Source organism: Orbicella faveolata, unplaced genomic scaffold (assembly GCF_042242905.1).
Source record: "Orbicella faveolata isolate gen_17 unplaced genomic scaffold, um_ofav_v1 contig_35, whole genome shotgun sequence".
In the NCBI taxonomy this organism is placed as follows: Eukaryota; Metazoa; Cnidaria; class Anthozoa; order Scleractinia; family Merulinidae; genus Orbicella; species Orbicella faveolata.
This window is the reverse complement of record NW_028301564.1, coordinates 25,184,606-25,207,500: the sequence shown is the minus strand read 5'-3', so window position 1 is coordinate 25,207,500 and position 22,895 is coordinate 25,184,606. Positions and strand designations below refer to the sequence as shown.

At 38.5% G+C, this 22,895-nt stretch overlaps 2 protein-coding genes across 3 annotated transcripts in view; one reads left to right on the top strand and one right to left on the bottom strand.

The window, feature by feature from the left end:
• LOC110063174 (uncharacterized) overlaps positions 1-14,546 on the bottom strand; it is a 24,303-nt gene extending 9,757 nt beyond the window's left edge. The window contains exons 1-7 of one of the 2 annotated variants that reach the window (XM_089273819.1): positions 14,171-14,546; positions 3,921-4,178; positions 3,246-3,398; positions 1,770-1,919; positions 1,336-1,506; positions 447-505; positions 1-125 (exon numbers count right to left, since the gene is read on the bottom strand). The exon at positions 1-125 is cut by the window's left edge and continues 26 nt beyond it. In XM_089273819.1, coding sequence (XP_089129945.1) covers positions 1-125; positions 447-505; positions 1,336-1,506; positions 1,770-1,919; positions 3,246-3,398; positions 3,921-4,178; positions 14,171-14,194 — 940 coding nt within the window. In that variant the 5' untranslated portion in view covers positions 14,195-14,546. The remainder of the gene's footprint in view (positions 126-446; positions 506-1,335; positions 1,507-1,769; positions 1,920-3,245; positions 3,399-3,920; positions 4,179-14,170) is intronic. The other variant, XM_089273820.1, reaches the window with a different exon arrangement.
• Positions 14,547-14,605: 59 nt separating this feature from the next.
• LOC110063173 (ER membrane protein complex subunit 3-like) lies at positions 14,606-21,694 on the top strand. The gene is made up of 8 exons (XM_089273844.1): positions 14,606-14,802; positions 15,040-15,097; positions 15,204-15,297; positions 17,363-17,467; positions 18,110-18,191; positions 18,916-18,995; positions 19,808-19,887; positions 20,390-21,694. The coding sequence occupies exons 1-8, from the start codon at positions 14,654-14,656 to the stop codon at positions 20,513-20,515; spliced, it is 774 nt and encodes a 257-aa protein (XP_089129970.1). The 5' UTR covers positions 14,606-14,653; the 3' UTR covers positions 20,516-21,694.
• The last annotated feature ends 1,201 nt before the right edge of the window (positions 21,695-22,895 follow it).

The following is a 22,895-nucleotide window of genomic DNA, read 5'->3' as shown; positions in this document are numbered from 1 at the left end:
AATGGTGAGAATCCAAATATCTGAACATCCCGATAACAAGGTGAGCAAACATGGCAACCACTCCCTTGAATGAGTTATCATCTAGACGGTGTCCTTGGTGTCCAGATATTGTACGGTAATCTGCCCTAAGGAGGAAAATAATAAAAATCTTATAGCATCTTAAATTTTGAGATATCTGTGTCTGTGATATAAAGTGACATAACATGACATGTTGTATACTGTAAAAGAACATTACTAAGAGCCCTCGGGGTTGTTCGCAATGGCTTGAATAAACTGTCCCCCACTTGTTGAAAAAAATCATTAAGCCAACCAGTTGGAGAGGGTGTCTGGCTCTGGTAGGCAAGGGGATATTACACTGCTGATAATAATGACCATATATATTATACAGCTGTGTCAGGTGTAAAAGAAAGAACTGATACAATGATGAAATAAATAATAGTTCTTACGGCTGCGTTTTGCCCATTTCTTCCTCATAACAGCAGCACATAAAGCCACCAACACTGATCTATAAATGAAAAATAATTAAACCGAGACTGTTCTCCAAACAACAACAAGGTAAGAAAGATCAACATATGAAAGTATCATGATACAGTTATTTTGAACAAATCGAGAAGGGCAAGTCAAAGATGAAAAGCAATACATAGCAGGAAGGTGAATAAAAGAAAGAGCAGACAGAGGAAGAGAAGCAAAAAGAAGTTGGGTGGATGAAGAGGAAAAAGAGGAGTATGAGGAAGAGGAAGAGGACTAGAGATAAGGAATAAAGAGGATGATGATGGGGATTTAAAGGAGGCAGAATTAGAGATGGAAGAAAAGGAGAAAGAAAAAGAGGAACAGGACAAGTAAGAGTGATATGAACCTAACAAAAGGAAGAGAAGGAAAAGATGAAAGAAAATGAAAAAGGAGAGGATGAAGCATAAGGAGAGATCAAAAGAATGGGAAGAAAAGATGGGGGAGGGGAGATAGATAAAGGGAGAACAGGTTAAAAAAGATCTGCCTATGAGCCAAGTGGCCCATTGGGCCAGAGCTTATCTCCTGTTTCTGTCGCACGAAGTGACTAGGAATATTTCTACTCCCCCCTGGATGGCATGCTAGTTCATCACACAGTTGCCTCCAGCATTAAATTTGCTGGTACCCACTTGTACATATAGGTGGAGAGAGGCACTATGAGGGCATCTTGCTCAAGAACACAACACAATGTCCCTAGCCAGGGCTCGAGCCTGGACTGCTCAATCCAGGTGCATGCACACTAACCATGAGGTCACCACCCCTCTACCCAAAAGGAGAACTGTAGCGAGGAGAATAATATTATTCCAAACCACTTCCAAAAACTCTAACCTTTTCAAGCGATGCAATGTAGACAAAGGGCTCCACGACTGATGTATGTACAAGGTGTTTAGATTCTAGATATTCCAGCACTGAAGAAAGCTGTGAAGCATACAGCCATGCATGAAACAATGATGGAACACGGAACTCCTCTAGGTTACCTTTACTGAATAGCTCAACCACCTAGGAGACAAAAATAATGGCTTGTCATTCAGTAAGCCTGTTATACACCCAGCCCTGTCAAAATGTTTTACAACTGCAGGCAGAATACCACAATTAGCAGGCCATAAAGGTCAGAGAAAACCAGCATTGAATTAGCGTGCATCTTAGTCCAATCTGAATCTAGCCAATCAAGCTGCCAAGCCCTTGAGGGCTAAGATGAACAGGCAGCTCTAGGGACGAGAATGATTGTTCAAAGCAAATAAAATAAAATATGCTGCTAATACCAGTGCTACAGAGTCTGCATAAGAGCCAAGTATCACAACTCCAAAACACTTCATGATGTACTCATGCTGGATGCCAGCCAGTATTTTGGCTTCTCTTATAAATAAATCACGTTGTGCTGGACCTAAATCATACCGTAGAACAACATCAATCTGAAACAGGAAATGAAAAAGTTATCAGTTACAGGCTGCACATACATGTATTACAGAAATCCATACTGAACTCTTGTAGGATTAGACAGACTGACCAACAAATAAGCCCAGGTGAGAGGTGGGGTGGGGCTCCCATATCAAAATGATGGTGGTGCTAGTTATACCCCTTAGGGTGTTCAGCCTTAAAAGGTTCCACAGCAGGAGCATTAATTTTTTTTGTAGAACCTTTTAGGGTATTGAGCCGGAAAAAGTCAGTGTCAATTGATGTGTTGCTTTGGAATTGGTACTTCTGAAAAAAATGTCAAACCATGCCCACAAAACAGGCTCTTGGTACCTCTGGTGTTTGTTTTAGTTTACAACAAGCAGCCTCGTCCTTTTAATAAGGCAGCCCCCCCCCCCCCCAGTCAAATAGGCTGACCGACTGACCAAAAGTATTTAAACTAAGTTTATTGTTGTACTCTCACAAGTCCCATTCTCAACCCCAGCTCCAAGAATCACAACCTCTGATAGGGTCCAATTTTTAAGTCAGCAATTCACAAACCTTGGGTCACTCAGTATGAACTCAGAGTTCTTCTGTTTAAATCTCATTGGCTGACAATCAAAAAGAGCTTTTAGTAGACCTGCTAAGAGACCATGATTCTCAGTGGCATTTCTACAAATCAGGGGCAGGGCAGAATTTTTCCATGGGAGGGGGGTGGCTAGTACCGTGGAGTTTCAGAATCAATGGGGAATGTCCCCAAAATGTTGCAAATGACTGAAATGAGAACTGGAACCTAAATGAACACTGGTGAACCAGAAATATTTGTAACAGATTAACTATAGGAGACTGGACACAAATGTGGCCAAGCAGAATCTCAGGGGGAAAATATTCGAACATGTTGTTGTCAGCTGACTTTGAGACAACATGATGTGTTGTATTTCTCTGCAGTTTCTCTAGAACTTCAAGTCGAGTTGCTGTACGATGACGATGAAATGGCAGATTTTCCAGTAACATATCGCAATGTAATTACATTGAGGCACCTATCCAGAGTGTTTGCTTTTACTCCCGCCATAATATTCAGAATCTTTTTTCATTTTTTTTTTCCTTCGCTTTCTGATTAGGGGAAAAAGAACATTGCCAATATCAAGCCATCTTGACCGAACAATTAAAGGATTTATAATATGGCTTTTGGAAAATTTTTCTTGTGGGACACAGTGGGTAGTCCCAAGCGGTCATGACAGCACCAACCTCGCCCACTCCAGTAGCCAATCACAGTGCAGGATTTGGTTCACCTTGCCTTTTCACCAAGCTAGCCATATAATAAATAGACTTATTTCACAGTCTACCTTATTGTGACCTTGAGTCAACTGGGCATTATACACATCACCAGAGTAGGGACGACCAAGAGCTATTTTAGTTTGTAGTGAAACACAATCCTTCTGTATCATCGAAACACCTGCAGCTTCCAACTCCTCCTTATAGTTATTTTTCTGGATCTCCTAAAAAGCGAGTTTGACAGATGTTATTAATATAAACTGTCAGCGATGAAAACACCAGGGAAATGGACTATCAGTATAGTAATGGTCTGTTGCGATCATCTGGGTGAGGTTAGTACCAAAAAGATTTGCTGTAGTTATTGACTGACATTTTGACAACCTGAGAGTCACAGCTGAAGATGTCTAGATCTGACTCTGGTTGAGACTGTCACAACATCATTCACCAGTTCTTTTCAGAACCACCTTCACCTGAACGAACACTAGACAATTGCATTTTTCAACAGAAATATTTCATACTTTTGCTCTGCCTCTTTGTCATGCTATCAAGACCAAAACATGTGTTTACTAGAAGTAAACACGTGTTGTATCTCTGAGTTTGGAAAAGTCAGGACAAGTTTTGTTTGCTATCTCCAAGTTGTCTGTGTAATCCAAATCCATAAACCTGAGGTTGCACTGTTGTTGAATGCCTGCTTGCACAAACTGATCATAGTAAGTTATTCAAATTTACAACAGTTAGTGACTTACAAGGAGTTCTGGCAAGTCCTCATATTTCACAGTCTTTGAATCTGCGATCATATTTTGAATGCTTTTCAAATCTTCATCAAATGATGGAGATTGTACCCAGCTTGGCAGCTTTTTCTTCACATGGTCCATGTTTGTCAAAAGTTGTTGCTCTAGATCTGTGACACTTTTCACACCGGCAGCATAGCACAAGGGGTTGAACAACCTGATGATCCTCCATTTGAACATTAACAGGTAGAGTTTGTCATAGCCATTGAGCTGCTTTTGAAACAAAAACAAAAATAGTTCATATTATAGATACAAATAGCCATCTTCTGCAGATTTTAAGTCAAACCCAGTCGACGTTTTTGCTAATATATAAAGGACTCATTTTTTTCATGCTTCCACTCGTGGTTATACATACATACATACATAAACTTTGCTTTAGTCTCGAATTTACAGAGTAGCACCCAGATGCTAATATTTTCGAGCTAACTACATTAATAGCTAATCACAATAAACAAGTTTCTTCAATGTGTTTTTGCATTTGCATATCCTGGTTGCTAACTGAGAGAGATGTCTGAATCAATACAGCCACAGATCAAATGCCATTTCGTGGCATCACCTGGCCACCAAAAAACTGATTATTGATTTAACTGGTCTTTGTTGGTGTTGCCAGTCAGACTGTCTGGAAGAAAAATTCTGGCTTGCTTCTACTCAAAATGACAAGTTCAAGGGTTGATGACAGTAAAGATCAACAATGGATGCCCCTGAATAAATGTTGATTTTAAATAAATAAATAAAGATATCGTTCAGGTGCTGATCACTGCTGGAGCCAATATAGTACTCTATAATGAAGGAGCTGTTATAACAAATTACGTTGATAGACTACTCAGATCTTGAGTACATATGGAGTTTAATACAGGTCTGTTTCGTAGGCTTGCATAAACCTAGCCCACCCATCAGTTAGTTTCCATATACACTGAAGCCAACACATCAACAATATGCTCGCGCAAGATGCAATAAACTGTTACAACAGGCTGTCACAATACATCATAATAGACCGTTACAATCAATCACTGCATGTTCGAAAATTCTTCTTAAATTTTGAAATTTATGTGTGAGCTTGAACATGTCAATGTTTCAAGTGCCAGCATGCACGCGCTGGGAAAACGAAATGTGGTTAGTCAACCATATCTAGAATGAACTTTCGTTGGTGCCAGCATGTGGAAATCAGCTCGTTTTGTTTGTTTAGTGTTGCCAGTTCCAGTTTGGTAATGATGAAGTGCTTCTCCATCGTGCATAGGTTGCATCGTTTTGTCAGATTCGGGTAGGGCTTCGCCTTGGCAAGGATCTTCCATTTGATGGTGAAGTGTTGTTGTTTGCTTTTGAGCTGCCAGATGTGTTTGCTAAGTTCTGGGTCGTAGACATTTGCAAGAACGACACAGAACTTAGCAAACACATCTGGCAACTCAAAAGCAAACAACAACACTTCACCATCAAATGGAAGATCCTTGCCAAGGCGAAGCCCTACTCAAATCTGATGAAACGATGCAACCTATGCACGACGGAGAAGCACTTCATCTTCACCAAACCGGAACTGGCAACACTAAACAAACAAAACAAGCTGATTCCACATGCCAGCACCGAAGAAAGTTCATTCTAAGATATGGTTGACTAACCGCATTTTGTTTTCCCAGCGCGTGCATGCTAGCACTTGAAACATTGACATGTTCAAAGCTCGCACATAAATTTCAAAATTTAAGAAGAATTTTCGAACATGCAACAATTTGATTGTAGCAGTCTATTATGATGTTTTGTAATGGTTTATCATGTCTTGCGTGAGCATATTGTTGATGTGTTTCTTAGTAGACTTCAGTGTATATGGAAACTAACTGATGAGTGGGCTAGCTTTATGCTAGCCTACGAAACAGACCTGTATTAAACTCCATATGTACTCAAGATCTGAGTAGTCTATCAATGTAATTTGTAAATAAATATATATATATATACAAACACCATCGCTATTTTTTTTTCATCTTTATCTTCCCAACAGTCTTTTGACACTCCCACAGAATACCAAGATGTGATACCTCGGGGATCAAAGAAATGAAAGAGGCAAATAGCAAAAGGGAACTGAACATTTCAAACATCAAGGGCTGTATTAAGTTACAAGGATTAACTGTGATTATATATGTTCCAATCAATGACAGTTTCCTGACTAAAGAGTTTAAAAAACGACCATAATACTTAACACCTTAATACCGTATGCTAAAAACAATGGTAAAAATAAAACTTAAATTAAGACAAAGCTCTTGCACAGCGGGCAAGATGGATCTAATCTTGTGCTGTGATCAGCAACCTGAGACACTAAGGTTGGTAACGCTACCTGACAAATAGGGGCGTCTGACATATAGGGGCGCTATATCAAACTACCAAAAGTTTATCATTACCTCTGCATGGTTAATGTGTCACACTACCAATAAATGGTTTGTGTTAAAATGACAGCTTTTGACTTCTAGCCAGTAGCGACTATTAGAGGAAGGAAAAGACTAATAATAAATCGGTTCGCTGAGCTGAGGTTCGAAGAAATTATGGAGGTGTCAAGAAATCTAGATTCACTAGATCCACAAATTTTCTAAGTTTCAGTATGAATAATTCGGAGCATTTCTCAGGATTTCGTAATTCTTAAGAGATTGATAAATGGCTGAAGTCTCCTACATGTATTATGACTCAAGTTCAGTAAACTTTAATTTGAATGGGGTGATCTGTTTCTGAAATTGTCACAGAATTGATGCAAACAACTTAAGCCACCCGCGGATCTGGGCTGTTAGGTTTTGGTGAATTCATAAATGCTTCATGTTTTCAAAATTGATTAATCTATCGCGTAGTCTCTTTCGCAGCCGTTATTGCGAAGGAATCTACATCGTATCTATCACGGGAAAAATACATTACTGATCGTTTTCAATGTCACGCAATAAAAAAATAAATACAACACCATACAATACTAGAGGATTAAGTCAAGAAATAGATAAAGAAGATCATTATTTTTCTTAGCGTTAGGTCTTTGCGTTTTCCCAAACTTAAGACATTCGTATAACTGTTTCGCACGAGTTTACGGAGCCCAAATTTATGGAAACACCATGTTGGATTACAGTTCGTGGTCAACCAATATGGTGGCCGGAAATATTCTGGAGCTTATTTGCGCTATCTAGGCTACTGATTATCTGTATTGAAAAAACGAGCATTTACAATTCAGCACTTTTCCTAATGCTCTAACTTCTAAAAAGGCTAAAAAAACTTGAGATAGTTATATATTTTTCTACAAACGCAATCACAGCTCCGTGTCACGCTCCACTGCCATCAAAATACGCTGGTTGAATTGTAAACAGATATAAATTAACCGTCTCTTATGCCTGGCTCTCAAGTTTTGTTTTACGTACGCGTATTTAGCGAGGTAAGATTGGAGATATTAATAATTCCCATTTACAGCAAACAGCATATATTAATGTTTTGGACTTTCTCTTGTATACTTCACGCACCTGACATATAGGGGCATATGACATATAGGGGCATCTGACATATACGGGCATCTGACATATAGGGGCATCTGACAAATAGGTGCATCTGACATATAGGGGCACATGACATATAGGGGCATCTGACATATAGGGGCATCTGGCATATAGGGGTATCTAACAAATAGGGACATCTGACATATAGGGGCGTCTGACATATAGGGGCATCTGACAAATAGGGGCATCTGACAAATAGGAGTGTGAGATATTAGGGATGTCGGTTTTTAAGAGTTGATCAGACATCATAGTTTTTTTCTACAAATATATTGTTGCCATTCATTATCTTTTGAAAGTGGACACTCTCATAAGCGGACAGCTCTAGTTACTACCGCCGTCACAAAACCCTGTTTGAACACCCATACAAACTCTGTATTGAGTAATTCCCGCCAACAGAAGCTTTATGTGAAAATTCTCTCATTTATATCTCGCACGCCTTCCAGCTACTGTACTTAGCTTGTGCTCACCCATATTACATTTGAAACTGAGACAATTTCTGATCTTTTACTTTGTGTGAAAAAGTTTCTCATTTCAATCATTCGCCCTCTCTAAACTGTACTTAGCTTGTTTTTCCCATCAAAACGGGGCCAGTTTATGTTTGAAAGACAATTACGGACTTTTTACTTTGTGTGAAAGTGTCTCTCATTTCAATCATTTGCCCTCTACATAATGTACTTAGCTAGCACTTCCCCATGAAAACGGGGCCCATTTACATTTGAAAGATAATTACGGACTTTTTACTTTGTGGAAGAGTCTCATTTCAATTATTCGCCCTATATAAGCTGTACTTAGCTAGTGCCCCCCGTGAAAACGGGGCCCATTTTCATTTGAAAGACAAGTACCGTACGGATATTTTACTTTGTGTTAAAAAGTCCCTCATTTCAATCATTGGCCCTCAATAAACTGTACTTAGCTAGTTTTTCCCATCAAAACGGGGCCCATTTACATTTGAAAGACAACTACGGATTTTTTTACTTTTTGTGAAAAAGTCGCTCATTTCAATCATTCGCCCTCTACATACTGTACTTTGTTAAAAACGGGGCTCATTTACATTTAAAAGATAAGTACGGATTTTTTACTTTGTGTGAAAAAGTCTCTCATTTCAATCATTCGCCCTCTATAAACAGTACTTAGCTAGCGCTTCCTCATGAAAACGGGGACCATTTACATTTGAAAGACAACTACGGATTTTTTTACTTTTTGTGAAAACATCGCTCATTTCAATCATTCGCCCTCTACATACTGTATTTAGTTAGTGCTCGCCCATGAAAACGGGGCCCATTTACATTTGAAAGACAATTACGGATTGTTTACTTTGTGTGAAAAAGTCTCTCATTTCAATCATTCGCCCTCTATTTTATGTACTTAGCTAGCGCTTCCTCATGAAAATGGGGCCCATTTTCATTTGAAAGAAAACTACGGATTTTTTTTAATTTTTGGGAAAAAGTCGCTCATTTGAATCATTTGCCCTGTACATACTGTACTTAGTTAGCGCTCCCACATCAAATCGGGGCCCATTTTCATTTGGAAGACAAGTAATGATTTTTTACTGTGTGAAAAAATCTCTCATTTTAATCATTCGCCCTCTACATAATGTCCTTACCCGGCGTTCCCACATTAAATCGGGGTCCATTTTCATTTGGTCTCTCATTTCAATCTTTCGCCCTCTATATGCTATACTTAGCTAGTATGTCCTTGATAAACAATACTTGTTGCTGGACATAAGTGTAAACAAATCCAGTGTTCATTTGTTGTGAACATCATAAATAAATCATGTGGTGACTGACTTCACAAGTAGTTGATGTCTTTTTGCAGCTGACAAAAATAAGGCAAGTTATCACCCCTGAAATCCCCACAGCATTTCGTCTTCTGTAATTCGTTCGTTCATTGTTGTGTTCATTCATTCTTGGACTTATCATATAACTAAGAAAATCCTACTTTACTAAGTTTGGCGGAGAGGCGGCCAATTTTGCATTCATTCTTTATTCGTAATGCACTGCAAATTGATGCAGGCAGTTTCGTGATTTTCAAAGTGACATAATAAATGAGTAACCATACGAAAGTGGGTGGGATCAAGGATTTACTCCACTGTTGATTTACACTGGCAGTGTAAATCCTTAATACTTATTATTGCACTCGGATTTATATGAATACCTATACTATATTGCATCGTAAGAAGGACCATTTGAAGGTTTTAAAACATATGATCCACACCAACTACAATGATCCCTTCTACGGAACATAAATCAACTATCAATGGAATTCCCTGCTTTTATTGCTGTATAGTTTAATAGTGATCATAGCTATATTTGAAACAGCTGTAATAGAAGCAAAAAGGTGTAAAAAGGCCTGCCTTGGAATGGCAACAGCTCGCATTTATAAAGAGAATTTTGGATGTGCTATTGACCCTTAAATCCGATACCCCTATATGTCAAACACCCCCATATGTCAGATGCCCCCATCTGTCAGATGGCCCTATATGTCAGACGCCCATATATGTCGGACTCCCCTATATGTCGGACTCCCCTATTTGTCAGATGCCCCTATTTGTCAGATGCCCCTATATGTCAGATGCCCCTATTTGTCAGATGCCCCTATTTGTCAGATGCCCCTATATGCCAGATGCCCCTATTTGTCAGATGCCCCTATTTGTCAGATGCCCCTATTTGTCAGACGCCCCTATTTGTCAGATGCCCCTATTTGTCAGATGCCCAGACACTCCTATATGCCAGATGCCCCTATATGTCAGATGCACCTATTTGTAAGATGCCCCTATTTGTAAGATGCCCCTATATGTCAGATGTACCTATTTGTCAGATGCCCCTATTTGTCAGATGCCCCTATATGTCAGATTCCCCTATTTGTCAGATGCCCCTATATGCCAGACACTCCTATATGCCAGATGCCCCTATATGTCAGATGCACCTATTTGTAAGATGCCCCTATTTGTAAGATGCCCCTATATGTCAGATGTACCTATTTGTCAGATGCCCCTATTTGTCAGATGCCCCTATATGTCAGATTCCCCTATTTGTCAGATGCCCCTATATGCCAGACACTCCTATATGCCAGATGCCCCTATATGTCAGATGCACCTATTTGTAAGATGCCCCTATTTGTAAGATGCCCCTATATGTCAGATGTACCTATTTGTCAGATGCCCTTATTTGTCAGATGCCCCTATATGTCGGAGTATACAAGAGAAATACCAAAACATTAACATATGCTGTTTGCGATAAATGGGAATTATTAATGTCTCGAATCTTACCTCTCTAAATACGTGTACGTAGACAAAACTTGAGAGTCAGGCATAAGAGACGGTAAATTTATATCTGTTTACAATTTAACCAGCGTATTTTGATGGAAGTGGAGCATGACATGGAGCTACGATCACGTTTGTAGAAAAATATATAACTATCTCAAGTTTTTTTAGCCTTTTTAGAAGTTAGAGCATTAGGAAAAGTGCTTAATTGCAAGTGCTCGTTTTTTCAATACAGATAATCAGTAGCCTAGATAGCGAAAATAAGCTCCGTACTGTGGGCTCCATAAATTTCTGCGAAAAATTTATAGGAATGTCTTAAGTTTGGGAAAACGCAAAGACCTAACCCTAGGAAAAACAATGATCTTCTTTACCTATTTCTTAACTTTATCCACTAGTACTGTATGGTGTTGTATTTATTTTTTTATTGCGTGACATTGAAAACGATCTATTGTATTTTTCCTGTGATAGATACGATGTAGATTCCTTCACAACAACGGCTGCGAAAGAGACTACGCGATAGATTTATCAATTTTGAAAACATGAAGCATTCATGTATTCACCAAAACGCGTGGCTTAAGTTGTTTGTAACAATTCTGTGACAATTTCAGAAACAGATCACCCCATTCAAATTACAGTTTACTGAACTTGAGTCGCAATACATGTAGGAGACTCCGGCCATTTATGACTCTCTTAAGAATTATGAAATCTTGAAAATTATTCCAAATTTACAAAATTTAGGACTTAAAAAATATTGAAAAAGAAAGCATTCGTTGTAGTGGATCTAGATGGTTCTTTCTTCAGTGGATCTAGGTGGATCTTTCTCAACACCTTCATTCTTTGAGCCTCAACACAGCGAACCAATTCATTAGTAGTCATTTCCTTCCCCTAGAGGTCAAAAGCTGTCGTTTTAACCCTTTTTTATAAGTCCAAAGCTGTCATTTTAAACCTTTTATTAGTAGTGCGACACATTAACCATGCAGAGGTAATGATAAACTTTTGGTATTTTGGTATAGCGCCCCTATATGTCAGACGCCCCTATTTGTCAGGTAGCGTTACCAATGGGATGTGTCGAAAACGAAGACCCAAAAACGAAGACCGAAGACCTAAGACCCTGTGGTCTAAAACAAAGACCCACCGGTCTAAAACGAAGACCCACCGGTCTAAAACGAAGACCCACCGCTCTAAAACGAAGACCCACTGGTCTAAAACGAAGACCCACTGGTCTAAAACGAAGACCCTGTGGTCTAAAATGAAGACCCACTGGTCTAAAACGAAGACCCACTGGTCTAAAACGAAGACCCACCAGTCTAAAACGAAGACCCACCGGTCTAAAACAAAGACCAACTGGTCTAAAACGAAGACCCACCGGTCTAAAACCTTTTTTTCTTCAAGAAAGACTATACACTAGGCTATATTGCTTTCGTTTTGTAGCGCATAAATTAAAATGTCATCTGAGCACGCGGCAAACTTGACAGTTGCTTTGTCTCAGTCGGTACAATGTGTCAAATTGTGTAACGCAATGAAATTCCAACAGTATAGAAATATACGTTTTAGTGACGATTTTAGTATAATTTGTCGTCACCAATATTCTATTTTTCAAATGCATATGAGCAAATTATGATGAGGTGACTTAATTACTTTGCTTTACTATACTTATCATATAAAGGCGCAAAGGTCTCACTGTGCGTGACTCGCAAATTTATTCACCACGTGCTACAAGAATTTGATTTTCCCAGGAAAATTACGTTATCACTCTCACATTCATCCCTCACTTCTGTAGCGCATAAATTAAATGTCCTCTGAGCACACGACAAACTTGACAGTTACTTTATCTCAGCTGGTACAACACGTGTCAAATTTTGTAACGCAATTAAATTTCAACAGTATAGAAACATACGTTTCAAAATTAAGAGCCTGTTTTGTAAAAAGTCAAAGTAATAAGATTTTTTGTTTGTATGATGAGACTAAAATGACATTTTCAAGTTTGGTGTATGACACTTTTGACATATACCAAAATCGCAACAGTTCTGTAACTGTTGTTCGTTTTTACACTTGGCCAATATATCATCAATTACAAATATTGGTGACGAAATAAAATCGTCACTAAAACGTATATTTTTTTTCTGTTGGAATTTAATTGCGTTACACAATTTGACACGTTGTACCGATTGAGATAAATTATCGATCAAGTTTGTCGCACGCTCAGATGACATTTTAATTTATGAGCTACAAAAATGAGAGCAATTTAGCCTACAATCTTCGACAGAATAAAAAGGAACAATTAACCCCCTTTCCCCCCAAAGCAATGATGAGGGCGCGAAGGATCAAAAACGTGCCATTTTGGCATCATTGAAATGGAGGGGGGGGGAGGGGGAGGGGTGGTTCAGGTGTTCCATTTACTATTTTGTCCAAGATTGTAGTGTATAGTATTTCCCTGAAGAATGTGAGAGTGATAACGTAATTTTCCTGGGAAAATCAAATTCTTGTAGCACGTGGTGAATAAATTTGCGAGTCACGCACAGTGGGACCTTTGCGCCTTTATATGATAAGTACAGTAAAGCAAAGTAATTAAGTCACCTCATCATAATTTGCTCATATGCATTTGAAAAATAGAATATTGGTGACGACAAATTATACTAAAATCGTCACTAAAATGTATATTTCTATACTGTTGGAATTTCATTGCGTTACACAATTTGACATGTTGTACCAAATGAGATAAAGCAACTGTCAAGTTTGCCGCGCGCTCAGATGACATTTTAATTTATGCGCTACAAAAACGAAAGAAATTTAGCCTAGTGTATAGTCTTTCCTGAAGAACAAAAAGGTTTTAGACCGGTGGGTCTTCGTTTTAGACCGGTAGGTCTTCGTTTTAGACCACAGGGTCTTCGTTTTAGACCACAGGGTCTTCGTTTTAGACCACAGGGTCTTCGTTTTAGACCACAGGGTCTTCGTTTTAGACCAGTGGGTCTTCGTTTTAGACCACAGGGTCTTCGTTTTAGACCAGTGGGTCTTCGTTTTAGACCGGTGGGTCTTCGTTTTAGACCGGTGGATCTTCGTTTTAGACCGGTGGGTCTTCGTTTTAGACCACAGGGTCTTCGTTTTCGAAACATCCGTTACCAACGCCGTTCACCTGAGAGGACAAGATAGGACTATCTTGCCCTATCAGAATCTCAGGATCGCGTACAAAAATCTTGCCAGAAAATCACACGATAAATCTACAAGTATGCCATACAATAAATCTATATAAAATCCTCCATTGGCCAAGCTTAATGAAGATGGCTGGATCTCAGCCTCGATCTTTTAGTATGTTGAATGGCCCCGACTGTTTCTCGGGCCAATATCCAACCATCTTGCATTGACCTCTCGCTTCTATAACACATAGATATAATCTTACGCTTATACGACTACATTTGTTTTCAAGCAAGAAAACCTACCTCGTTTACGGAGCTGGGATCCATGAGGAAGTCTGTGATTGCTATTAGCAGACTTCCTCCCTTCTCTAGAGTTAATTACCGCAGATTACCGATATTGGTGTCGATAGACGCGCGTCCGTCTAGCTTGTGGTCAAATATTTCTACATTGATATTTTGATACGAACCTACGGAAGCGACTCAAATTGTGTGTTGTTTGCATACTACCGTGGTTAAAGGTTTAATCCACAGCTTAGCGACTCACTCGGAAGCAATTAACACCTTGTATTTCTAAATAAACGAGATATCGCAAATCGATTCACTGGAAAACTAAATAACCACGTCCTTCAAACTTCGAAGCTTCGCGTGTTCACGTCATGTAAGACCCTTTCATCTGTCTTCCATCTTATTCCATATGACATACTTCGACATAATCTGGTTCCCAGTTTTCATGTGAAAGGCCAAATTACCCAGAAGACATAGAAAGCTAGAGGCTTCTCTTCCATTATGGCGGAACTTCTGCTTGACCCGGCCATTCGTTTATGGGTTATTTTACCCATTGTAATCATCACGTTTCTTGTTGGAATAATCAGACATTATCTTTCCATGCTTTTACAGTCTAAAAAGGAATTAGATCTTTCACAGGTCTCAGATAGGTGAGTGTTTTTTACGAATCTTTAGAAACAAGAAACTGCTTGAGCTTTTCAAGTGAAAAGCTAGCTAAAGCAAATTACCTTACTTTGTAAAATAAACAGTAGTTTTGCCCATTTTCAATCTAGCATCTTGTTCTTGATAATTCTTTCCTTTAGTTTCAACTCTATTCAGAAGGTTGTTGACCTTAAGTTTGCCCAGAAACTAATTATTTCAATAATAATATTTGATTTGATTTACAGTCAAGCTTTGATGAGGAGCAGAAGTCTTAGAGAAAATGCAAAATATATTCCTAGAGAGGTAATTAGCTTGCGAGGTTTCAATACAATCTACTGATGCTTGTTTTTTTTTTGTTTTTTTTTGAGTTTTCTAACTTGACAAAGTTGTGTCTTTAATCCCAACCTAGGCTTTTGAGGCAAGGCGACATTTTTTCAATGATGAAGAACAGGGCTATTTTAAAACACAGGACAAAAAAGGACCAGTCAAAAATCCTATATCAGGTTTGTCATTTACACAAAACAGTTTAAAGTGCACAGAGTATTATTTGATATGTCCTCTGATGAAACCTTAACAATAGAAATCTTCATGTAGGAGATTGCCGACTTTCCCTCTTTTCAAACCCACAAAACATAGTAAGTTTGCATAATGAAACTAGACGGAAAGCTGTTGAAACAAAGTGAACATTGCAAATATTTAGGTGTATATATGGACAGTTGCCTAACCTGGAATAAGCACATTACGTATATTGCATCCAGAGTTTATCCTAAACTCAAAATGTTAAACAGGATCACGCCCTTTCTTAGCCAAAGAGTTCTACTGAACATTTATAAACAAACTATATTACCCATTCTAGATTACGGGTGTATCATATGGGGTGTTTGTGGAAAAAGTAATTCATGACGATTAGAGAGATTACGGAATCAGGCCATGCGTATTATTCTTGCTGCGAATTGCGGAACGTGCTCACAGGATATGCGTAACAGGCTATTACTGCTATCCTTAGATAGTAGACGGCGGTTTTTGAAGCTACAGTTAGCGTTTAAGATCGTACACAATGTTCACTGTCCGCACCAGTTAGAGGGATATCTTGTTAAGGGTTCTGATCTGCATGGAAGAATACTTAAAGACTCAACCTTTTTAAACGTCACACCATCTAAAACGAAAATGGGTCAGTCTACTTTCAAGTGTGACGCTGCACGAGAATGGAATGGATTACCAAGAGAGATCAGAGAATTAAACACTCTTTCTAAGTCTAAAACACATATTTTTAAGCATTTTATGGATCAAGACCGTATCAATCATGTATGTACCGTAAATTAGGTTCAATTTTTTTGCTTGTCTGTTTGTTGTTGTTGCTCTTCTTTTTAAATGCTTGTTTTTATATAATCTCCACAATGGTTGTAATTTTTAATGTAAACGTTTACTATATATATCTTCTTGTTTTTTTTTTTTTTTAAGTACAGTTTCATGAATAGCTGTATTTTATATGTAAATGCTGATCGCCAGTTAATACCAGTGATCCAGTGATCACTGATTGGCCTTTCAGGTTAAATAAAGTCTTTTATTTATTTTGTTTATAATTAAGGTACCAGTGTACCCCAAAATTGGCAATTTTTCAGCAAGGTTGTTTTTTGCTTTTTCAGGTATATCTAATTGCTATTATTCATTTAAAAAAATTCTACAAAAAAAGATTGATTCTAAGCAAAGTTATAAACAAAAAACGTTTCTTTGCATTCATTACCTCTAATTGATAAATGTCAACAGGTTGTCGCAAGAAGTAAATTTGCATTAAAAAGTCACGTGACAGATGGTGGCATAGTATGATTATCAAATGTTTGTGTTTGGTAGTTGACGAGCTGTTCTGAGTTTTCATGTCAATTTAAGCTTTAAATTATGTCGTTGAAGAAATGCAAAAGTTCATGTCCCTTTGCAAATGTGAAGAAAGCACCACAAAGGAAAAAGCCTAGGGGGAAAGGTTTCGGAAACATTTGATCAGAATCAAGCTGATGTATTTCCTGGCTAGCTACAAAGATTCCTGCATCGAGCAGGAGAAGTTGCTTGCACTGGATGAGAAAGACATTTGACATACTCTAAACAGAACATTACTTCCTTGGCACTTTCTCCATTCGAAGCTGTTACAACGGTAACATCACATCTCAGGATTTCGGTATCAGAAGACTTTTTGGGAAAGTGAAACACTTAGCTATACTATGTATCAACTTTTATATGAAAAGGTAAATTAATCACTGTAGCAGTTTTTGAAACTGATTTTTCATTCATTAGCCCCCTGTCAGGGTGGTTAAAATGTCAGCTTATCATTTTGTAAGAATGGTTAATTTACCTTTATGAACTTCAAGTTGACAAATAGCTAGAAGTGTTTTACTTGCCTTCACAGACAGTAACATTACTCAGAGCCTCTTCATACCAGTGACACAAACCCAAATAAGCTGTGGCTCTGTGGGTTGCCTTGGTACAAGAGTAGACTTGTTATTGTTTTAAATAAAGCACAAAAGAAATCAGACTTATTCTGAATGTTTATTGTTTATTGTTTTCTTGGATTTGTAGATCCAACAATGATGGTTGACATGGCAAAAGGAAACATCACTAATGTCTTGCCCATGATTCTCATTGGTGGCTGGATCAACTGGCATTACTCTGGATTTATTACAAGTAAGGTAGCACTTGTGTACACATTAAGAATCAGGAAATTGGTTTAAAGTGCACAAGAATCTGAGATTCTGAATTGGAGTGCAAGGTCTCTAACCAACTACTTGGTCATCATGGCAGCCAACAGTTGAATACAAGTCACCATTGTTTGCAAATGCGTTGACCAATGGTTGGCCTCCTTTTGACTATGGTCTGTGCTATTTTCCACTGACTTGTTGGCCAGCATTAGTAAACCATTTGGCTGAAGCATTGGCTAGTGTTTTGGTGTTGAGAGAAAGCTTGACAAGAGATGGCAAAGTGTTGGTACAGGAGAGTCTCATAAATGAGAAAGGACTAGAGCTGAATGTCTATGTTACTGTGGCATCTGTGTTATAAAAGTAGAGCTTTTATGACCACTGGGTTTCCTGTACTATATCTAGGTCTCTGTATTATGGAGGTGTTTGCAAGGATAAATTTGAACTGTGGTGTAATCCACATGTGTGGTTTGCTTGGGATACACTTGTGCTTAAAATGATTAATGTTTCTTGAAAAACAAGCTATACAACAGTATTCCTGACCATTCAATTTTGTTTGTGACTTATATCTTAAACTGTTTAGTTTCTCTGACATTACTTCACTTACATTTGCCTTTGCTTCACTTCACAGCTAAAGTTCCATTCCCACTGACACTGCGTTTTAAAGCCATGTTGCAGCGTGGAATTGATTTGACCACCTTGGATGCATCATGGTAAACTATGTACATATAGAACATTATCATTTGTAACTTTTCCATACAGACATTTGCACCCAAACTTATAGACAGATGCATACAGTAGATCTTTAGATAACAAAAATCACTTGTAAGCAGCAACAATGCAATGCACTAAGAAAGTTTTGATGTTCAGGGCTTGAGCTGTATTTAACTTGTGACTTAGTTTTTCCGCAAGGGGTAGTCAAAATAAATAAACAAAGTAAATCACAAAATTTAGAGAGAAAGCCACATCAGCCTTAACTGGTTTTCATGCAGGTCCTCTATCCTGGTTGAATTAGAATTTGGAGATGTTGGTTTTTGTGGAGGGAGGAAAACCGGAGAACCCAAAGAAAAACCCTAGGAGCGAGGCAAGAACCAACAACAAACTCAACCCACATATGGCACCGTGCTGGAATCGAACCCAGGCAATATCGGTGGGAGGCAAGCACTCTCACCACTGCACCATCCCTGCTCCCTTAACAACAATCAGGGTGGATCAGCTGGCAAGATCAAGTCTTAAATAACAATCAGAATGATTGGCTTGAACGTTTGTCATTGCAGTACCATTCCACTACTAGGCATACACCAGGAAATACTATCTTGATGTAGCACCAAATTATCAAACCAAATGTTCATCTCCATGCATGGCTATCACTAAGGGGACAAGAGTTATTATTCAGGACCGAGAGTGAAGAAGTTATGGCTGTTTCTTGTTTTCCAGGGTTAGTTCGGTGTCTTGGTATTTCATCAACGTGTTTGGTCTCAGGAGCATGTATGCACTTGTTCTGGGTCAAGATAATGGTTTGTGCTTCTTTTATTTCTGTCCAGTAATTTTACAGTTTATCTCACTTACTGTTTGTTCAACTTATGGACTTTCTGACTTCTGAAATTCTGCCTGGTATACTGACGTATATGCAGACAGATTGACAGACAGATTAACTGGCCAACTGACTGACGAAGGACCTGTCTGTCTGTCTGTCTGTCCATCTGTGACTGAACCATAACCATTCTTGGCCTAATCTATAATGTAATCCTCTTGTGTTTTTCCTGTAAAACTGACATTCCCTATTACACAACATTTGAGACTGTCAGTTATGTAGACTATGTCAGTAATAAAAATTCAAAATTGTGTTTCACACTGACCCTGTCAACTTCAAGACAATGTGTATATGTCATTAGACTACAACGAGTGACAAAAGCAGTTGAGACACTTCTAGAAAATGAGCCTTTGCGATATGTAACTCCTTATTATATTTTAAAAGCATCTACTAGGAGGTAATTCTCTGATACCCCTGGTCTCCCAATTTAATATTGTGTAGCTGCTGTGGTCTGCACAGTCTTAGAAGTAGAAAAATCAACATTGTTTGAGGTGAGGGGGGGGGGGGGGGTGGGGATTGTTTCCAAGGGGCTCAAAATTGAATTTTACTCTAAGTGTCGCAACAGTTTTGTCACTCATGGCATGTCCATTTTATATCTACCACACTGCCCAAGTTTGAATTATCCTTTTGTTTCTCTTTATGGACTGTTTTTATTTATTTATTTATTTTTTATTTATTTATTTATTTACTTATTTATTTATTTATTTATTTATTTATTTATTTTGCAATTATTAGCTGCAGACCAGACCCGTGTGATGCAAGAACAGATGCAGATGCAAATGCAGATGCCACAAGATCCAAGCAAGGCATTCAAGGTAGAAAATAGCCACTAATTCCAAAAAATTAATGATATGGATCATGCTCTTTGAGTTCACATATCTTATTAAATGTCTTGGTGTGTAGTATCACTGTATATTTTTACAAGTTGTGCTGTATTTTGACGAGTCCATAGGGTGAGTCAAAATACAAACAATGAGTAAAAATATAAAGTGATACTACACACCAAAACATCTAATAAGAGATTTATTATCCAACTGCTGTAATCAATGAATTTATCAATGAAAGAGGGAGAGTGTGACAGTTTTGTGTTTGCGCCCTGACCTGTGTGGCAAACGGGTTTTCCACTGCACAAATAACTGTACAATATCACTGTATATTTGTACTGTTATTTGGACAGTATTTGCTATAGTTGGATAATAAAAAGGCATATTGTGTGAACTTAGAATACTGAGAATTTGAATATGGCCCATTGGACCAGCTCATCTTCCAAGTTCCTGTTGCAGTGCTAAGCTAATATATCCTAATATTTGATCACAGGCAGAATGGGAGGCTCTAGAGATTGTCACACACGAGTGGTCATTAGAGAATGTGGAGGATGAAATGATGGAAGAGTATTCACCCACAGACCTAACTGAGGAGATTGCCGAAGATAAATATGTTTAAAATGGACATTTGATTTACTGAGATCCTGGAAGACTCTTGAAGGCTCTTAAGAAAACTTGGGCAGACTCAAATCTGTTGAGGTTGCATGAGAGTTGAAGAGAGGGCATGCAGGTTTCAGGCCAAATGAACACAAGCGTTTGGACTCTTCTTTTTGTTTTCGTTAGTGCCCCAAACTTCCCATGCAGTTTCCTGAATGCAGAACAGTAACATCTTGTGGTTTTTTAACACAAATTTATCAACTATTTTGATTAATAATGAAGAAGGTTTCAAACAGGCAATGTGGGTTTCCAGAAAATATGCATACCTCTGTGTATTTTTCTGGTCCTCCTTTCTTCCAAATCCCTCCCTTTGGCTCTTGAAAGCCTCCTACCCCACAGAATTTCTGCTGACCTTCTTTGGAGTGGATATATTTTGCCGAACCACAAATTTAAAATAGTGATGTTACTTGCAAAAATTTGCAATATGTGTGCAAGCATTTATATCTACATATATTCATGTTGGTTCATTTGTTTTGTATAATTTTAACAGAGAATGGCACCTTTCCAAAGACGTGACCACTGCTAATAATATACAGTACTTACTGCTTATTTACGCCTAGTTAAAACATTGTTTTGTGAGTCTGCTGCTTGCAATAACTTTTTATTGGTTATAGGACTGTGTGCAATTCATGAAACCATTGTGTAAATAATATCAAAATCAGTTGAACTCAAACACAAGGTTTATTTGAAATTATTTTGAAAAAAAAATCTAAATTAGTTACTTGAATACTTTCTCTGGTAAAACTGCAATAGCCCACTTCCGAGTTGCCTGAAGCCCCTCTAGCAACGTAAGGCCTGGTGCACAACCATTCTCATTTTCATTTAAAAGGATGGGCACCAAGACTCACTTTGACAAAGAGGCTAAGGGTAATTCAGAAATGGGCTATTGAATAACAGGCAAACAGACAAGCAAGTTCCAACCAGGCCTTGAAACAGGAAGGAACCCCCCTTACAAGTCGAGTTCCCCACCCCTGAAATGTATAACACAAAGTCCTGTAACTGTTTAACTCTGGTATCTAAAGGACAGGATTGCTTTATTGTCATCATCATCATCATGATCATTCTTGTTGTTCATTTCCGCTATTTGAGAACTGGGCTGTAATCTATGCCAAGTTAGCCAAAATAAAAGAAATTCGTTTAAGTGTAGTGTCTTACTCCAGCTGAGGACCCATGGGTTGGATTTTATCTTTATTTACTGACCTGTAGTAAGGCCTATTTTCACGGGTGAATTTTGGTGCAATTTTGTCGTCATTTCCACTGCGATTTTTGTCGTTCTCTCACTGCAACTAGCCTTGCGGGTCTATGAAACGTGATAAAACGAACATAGGTTTTTGCACTCGAGAATGTGCGCACGATTTACGAACAAGGATGGAGTCGTTTTTGTCCTCAGTGCGAAACCCCCCGCGATATCAGGCTTAAAATTCGCAGAGGAAGTTTCGACAAAAATCGCCTCAGTAAACAGGCCCTATGTACTAGCCACAATTTTCAGAGCGTTTCCCCGTCCTCGCTGAAACGACTGAAAAGGCTGATTCGTTTTACCACAAAGACGGTAGCGTTTTCAAAAGGTTCCGTTCAGCCTCAAAAGGTCCAACAGCGGGCTCTTTCGGGGTACCTTTCGGGGTACCTTTTACGGTATAGACCTCTTCAGCTTGGGCGGTTTGTTTTCCCATTGCAGACCACGTGATGATACTCTTGAGAATTCTTACATTCAAATTTTTAAATAGTCGCATGTTTATAAATGGATAATTTTAAGATGGATAAAAGAAAAATTTTCTAGAGAATATCACCTGGTCTACAATAGGAAAACAAACCGCCCAAGCTAAAGTGGTCTATTGAGCCGAAAAATAGATGACGGGAGATAAAGTGTTGTTTTAGAATTGGTACCTCTAGCCTTGCATACGGCCGGCGAGCCTGGAATTTGAATTAACCAATCGAAATTCTGCATGCGGGGAATACTCTACTGAAATTATGTCAAATGCATTATACTTGAAGTCGAAAAAGGATTTTTTTTTTACTTCAAAAGCCATATCGAATTATCAAGAGTGAAAAATATGAGACATTTTGTGTATCCTACCTCGCCTGCGCTCGGCAACTCGTTCTTCGATCGCTGTCGCCAGGTAGGGTAATAGTTGTGCCCTTTTTCGACATTTTGAACAAAACGTGCTGTTTCTCGTCAAATTAAACCCAGAATTATTGAGTTGAATATTAGAAGAAGCCAAAGCAACTTGGAATTGTCTTTATTTTTTGTTTAATAGCCGTGAAGAAAAAGACTAGTATCTTGTCGTTAGGTAGGACAGCTAAGTTTTGACTACCGCTCGTACTGCGGGCGCAGCCACCGTATG

What these genes read in the sequence shown, in the direction of transcription:
- LOC110063173 (XM_089273844.1), top strand. Translation starts at nt 14,654, where the DNA reads ATGGCGGAACTTCTGCTTGACCCGGCCATTCGTTTATGGGTTATTTTA. An exon ending in TTACTCTGGATTTATTACAA is followed by an intron (nt 17,468 to 18,109) that starts GTAAGGTAGCAC and finishes TTCACTTCACAG; the next exon opens with CTAAAGTTCCATTCCCACTG. An exon ending in ACCACCTTGGATGCATCATG is followed by an intron (nt 18,192 to 18,915) that starts GTAAACTATGTA and finishes CTTGTTTTCCAG; the next exon opens with GGTTAGTTCGGTGTCTTGGT.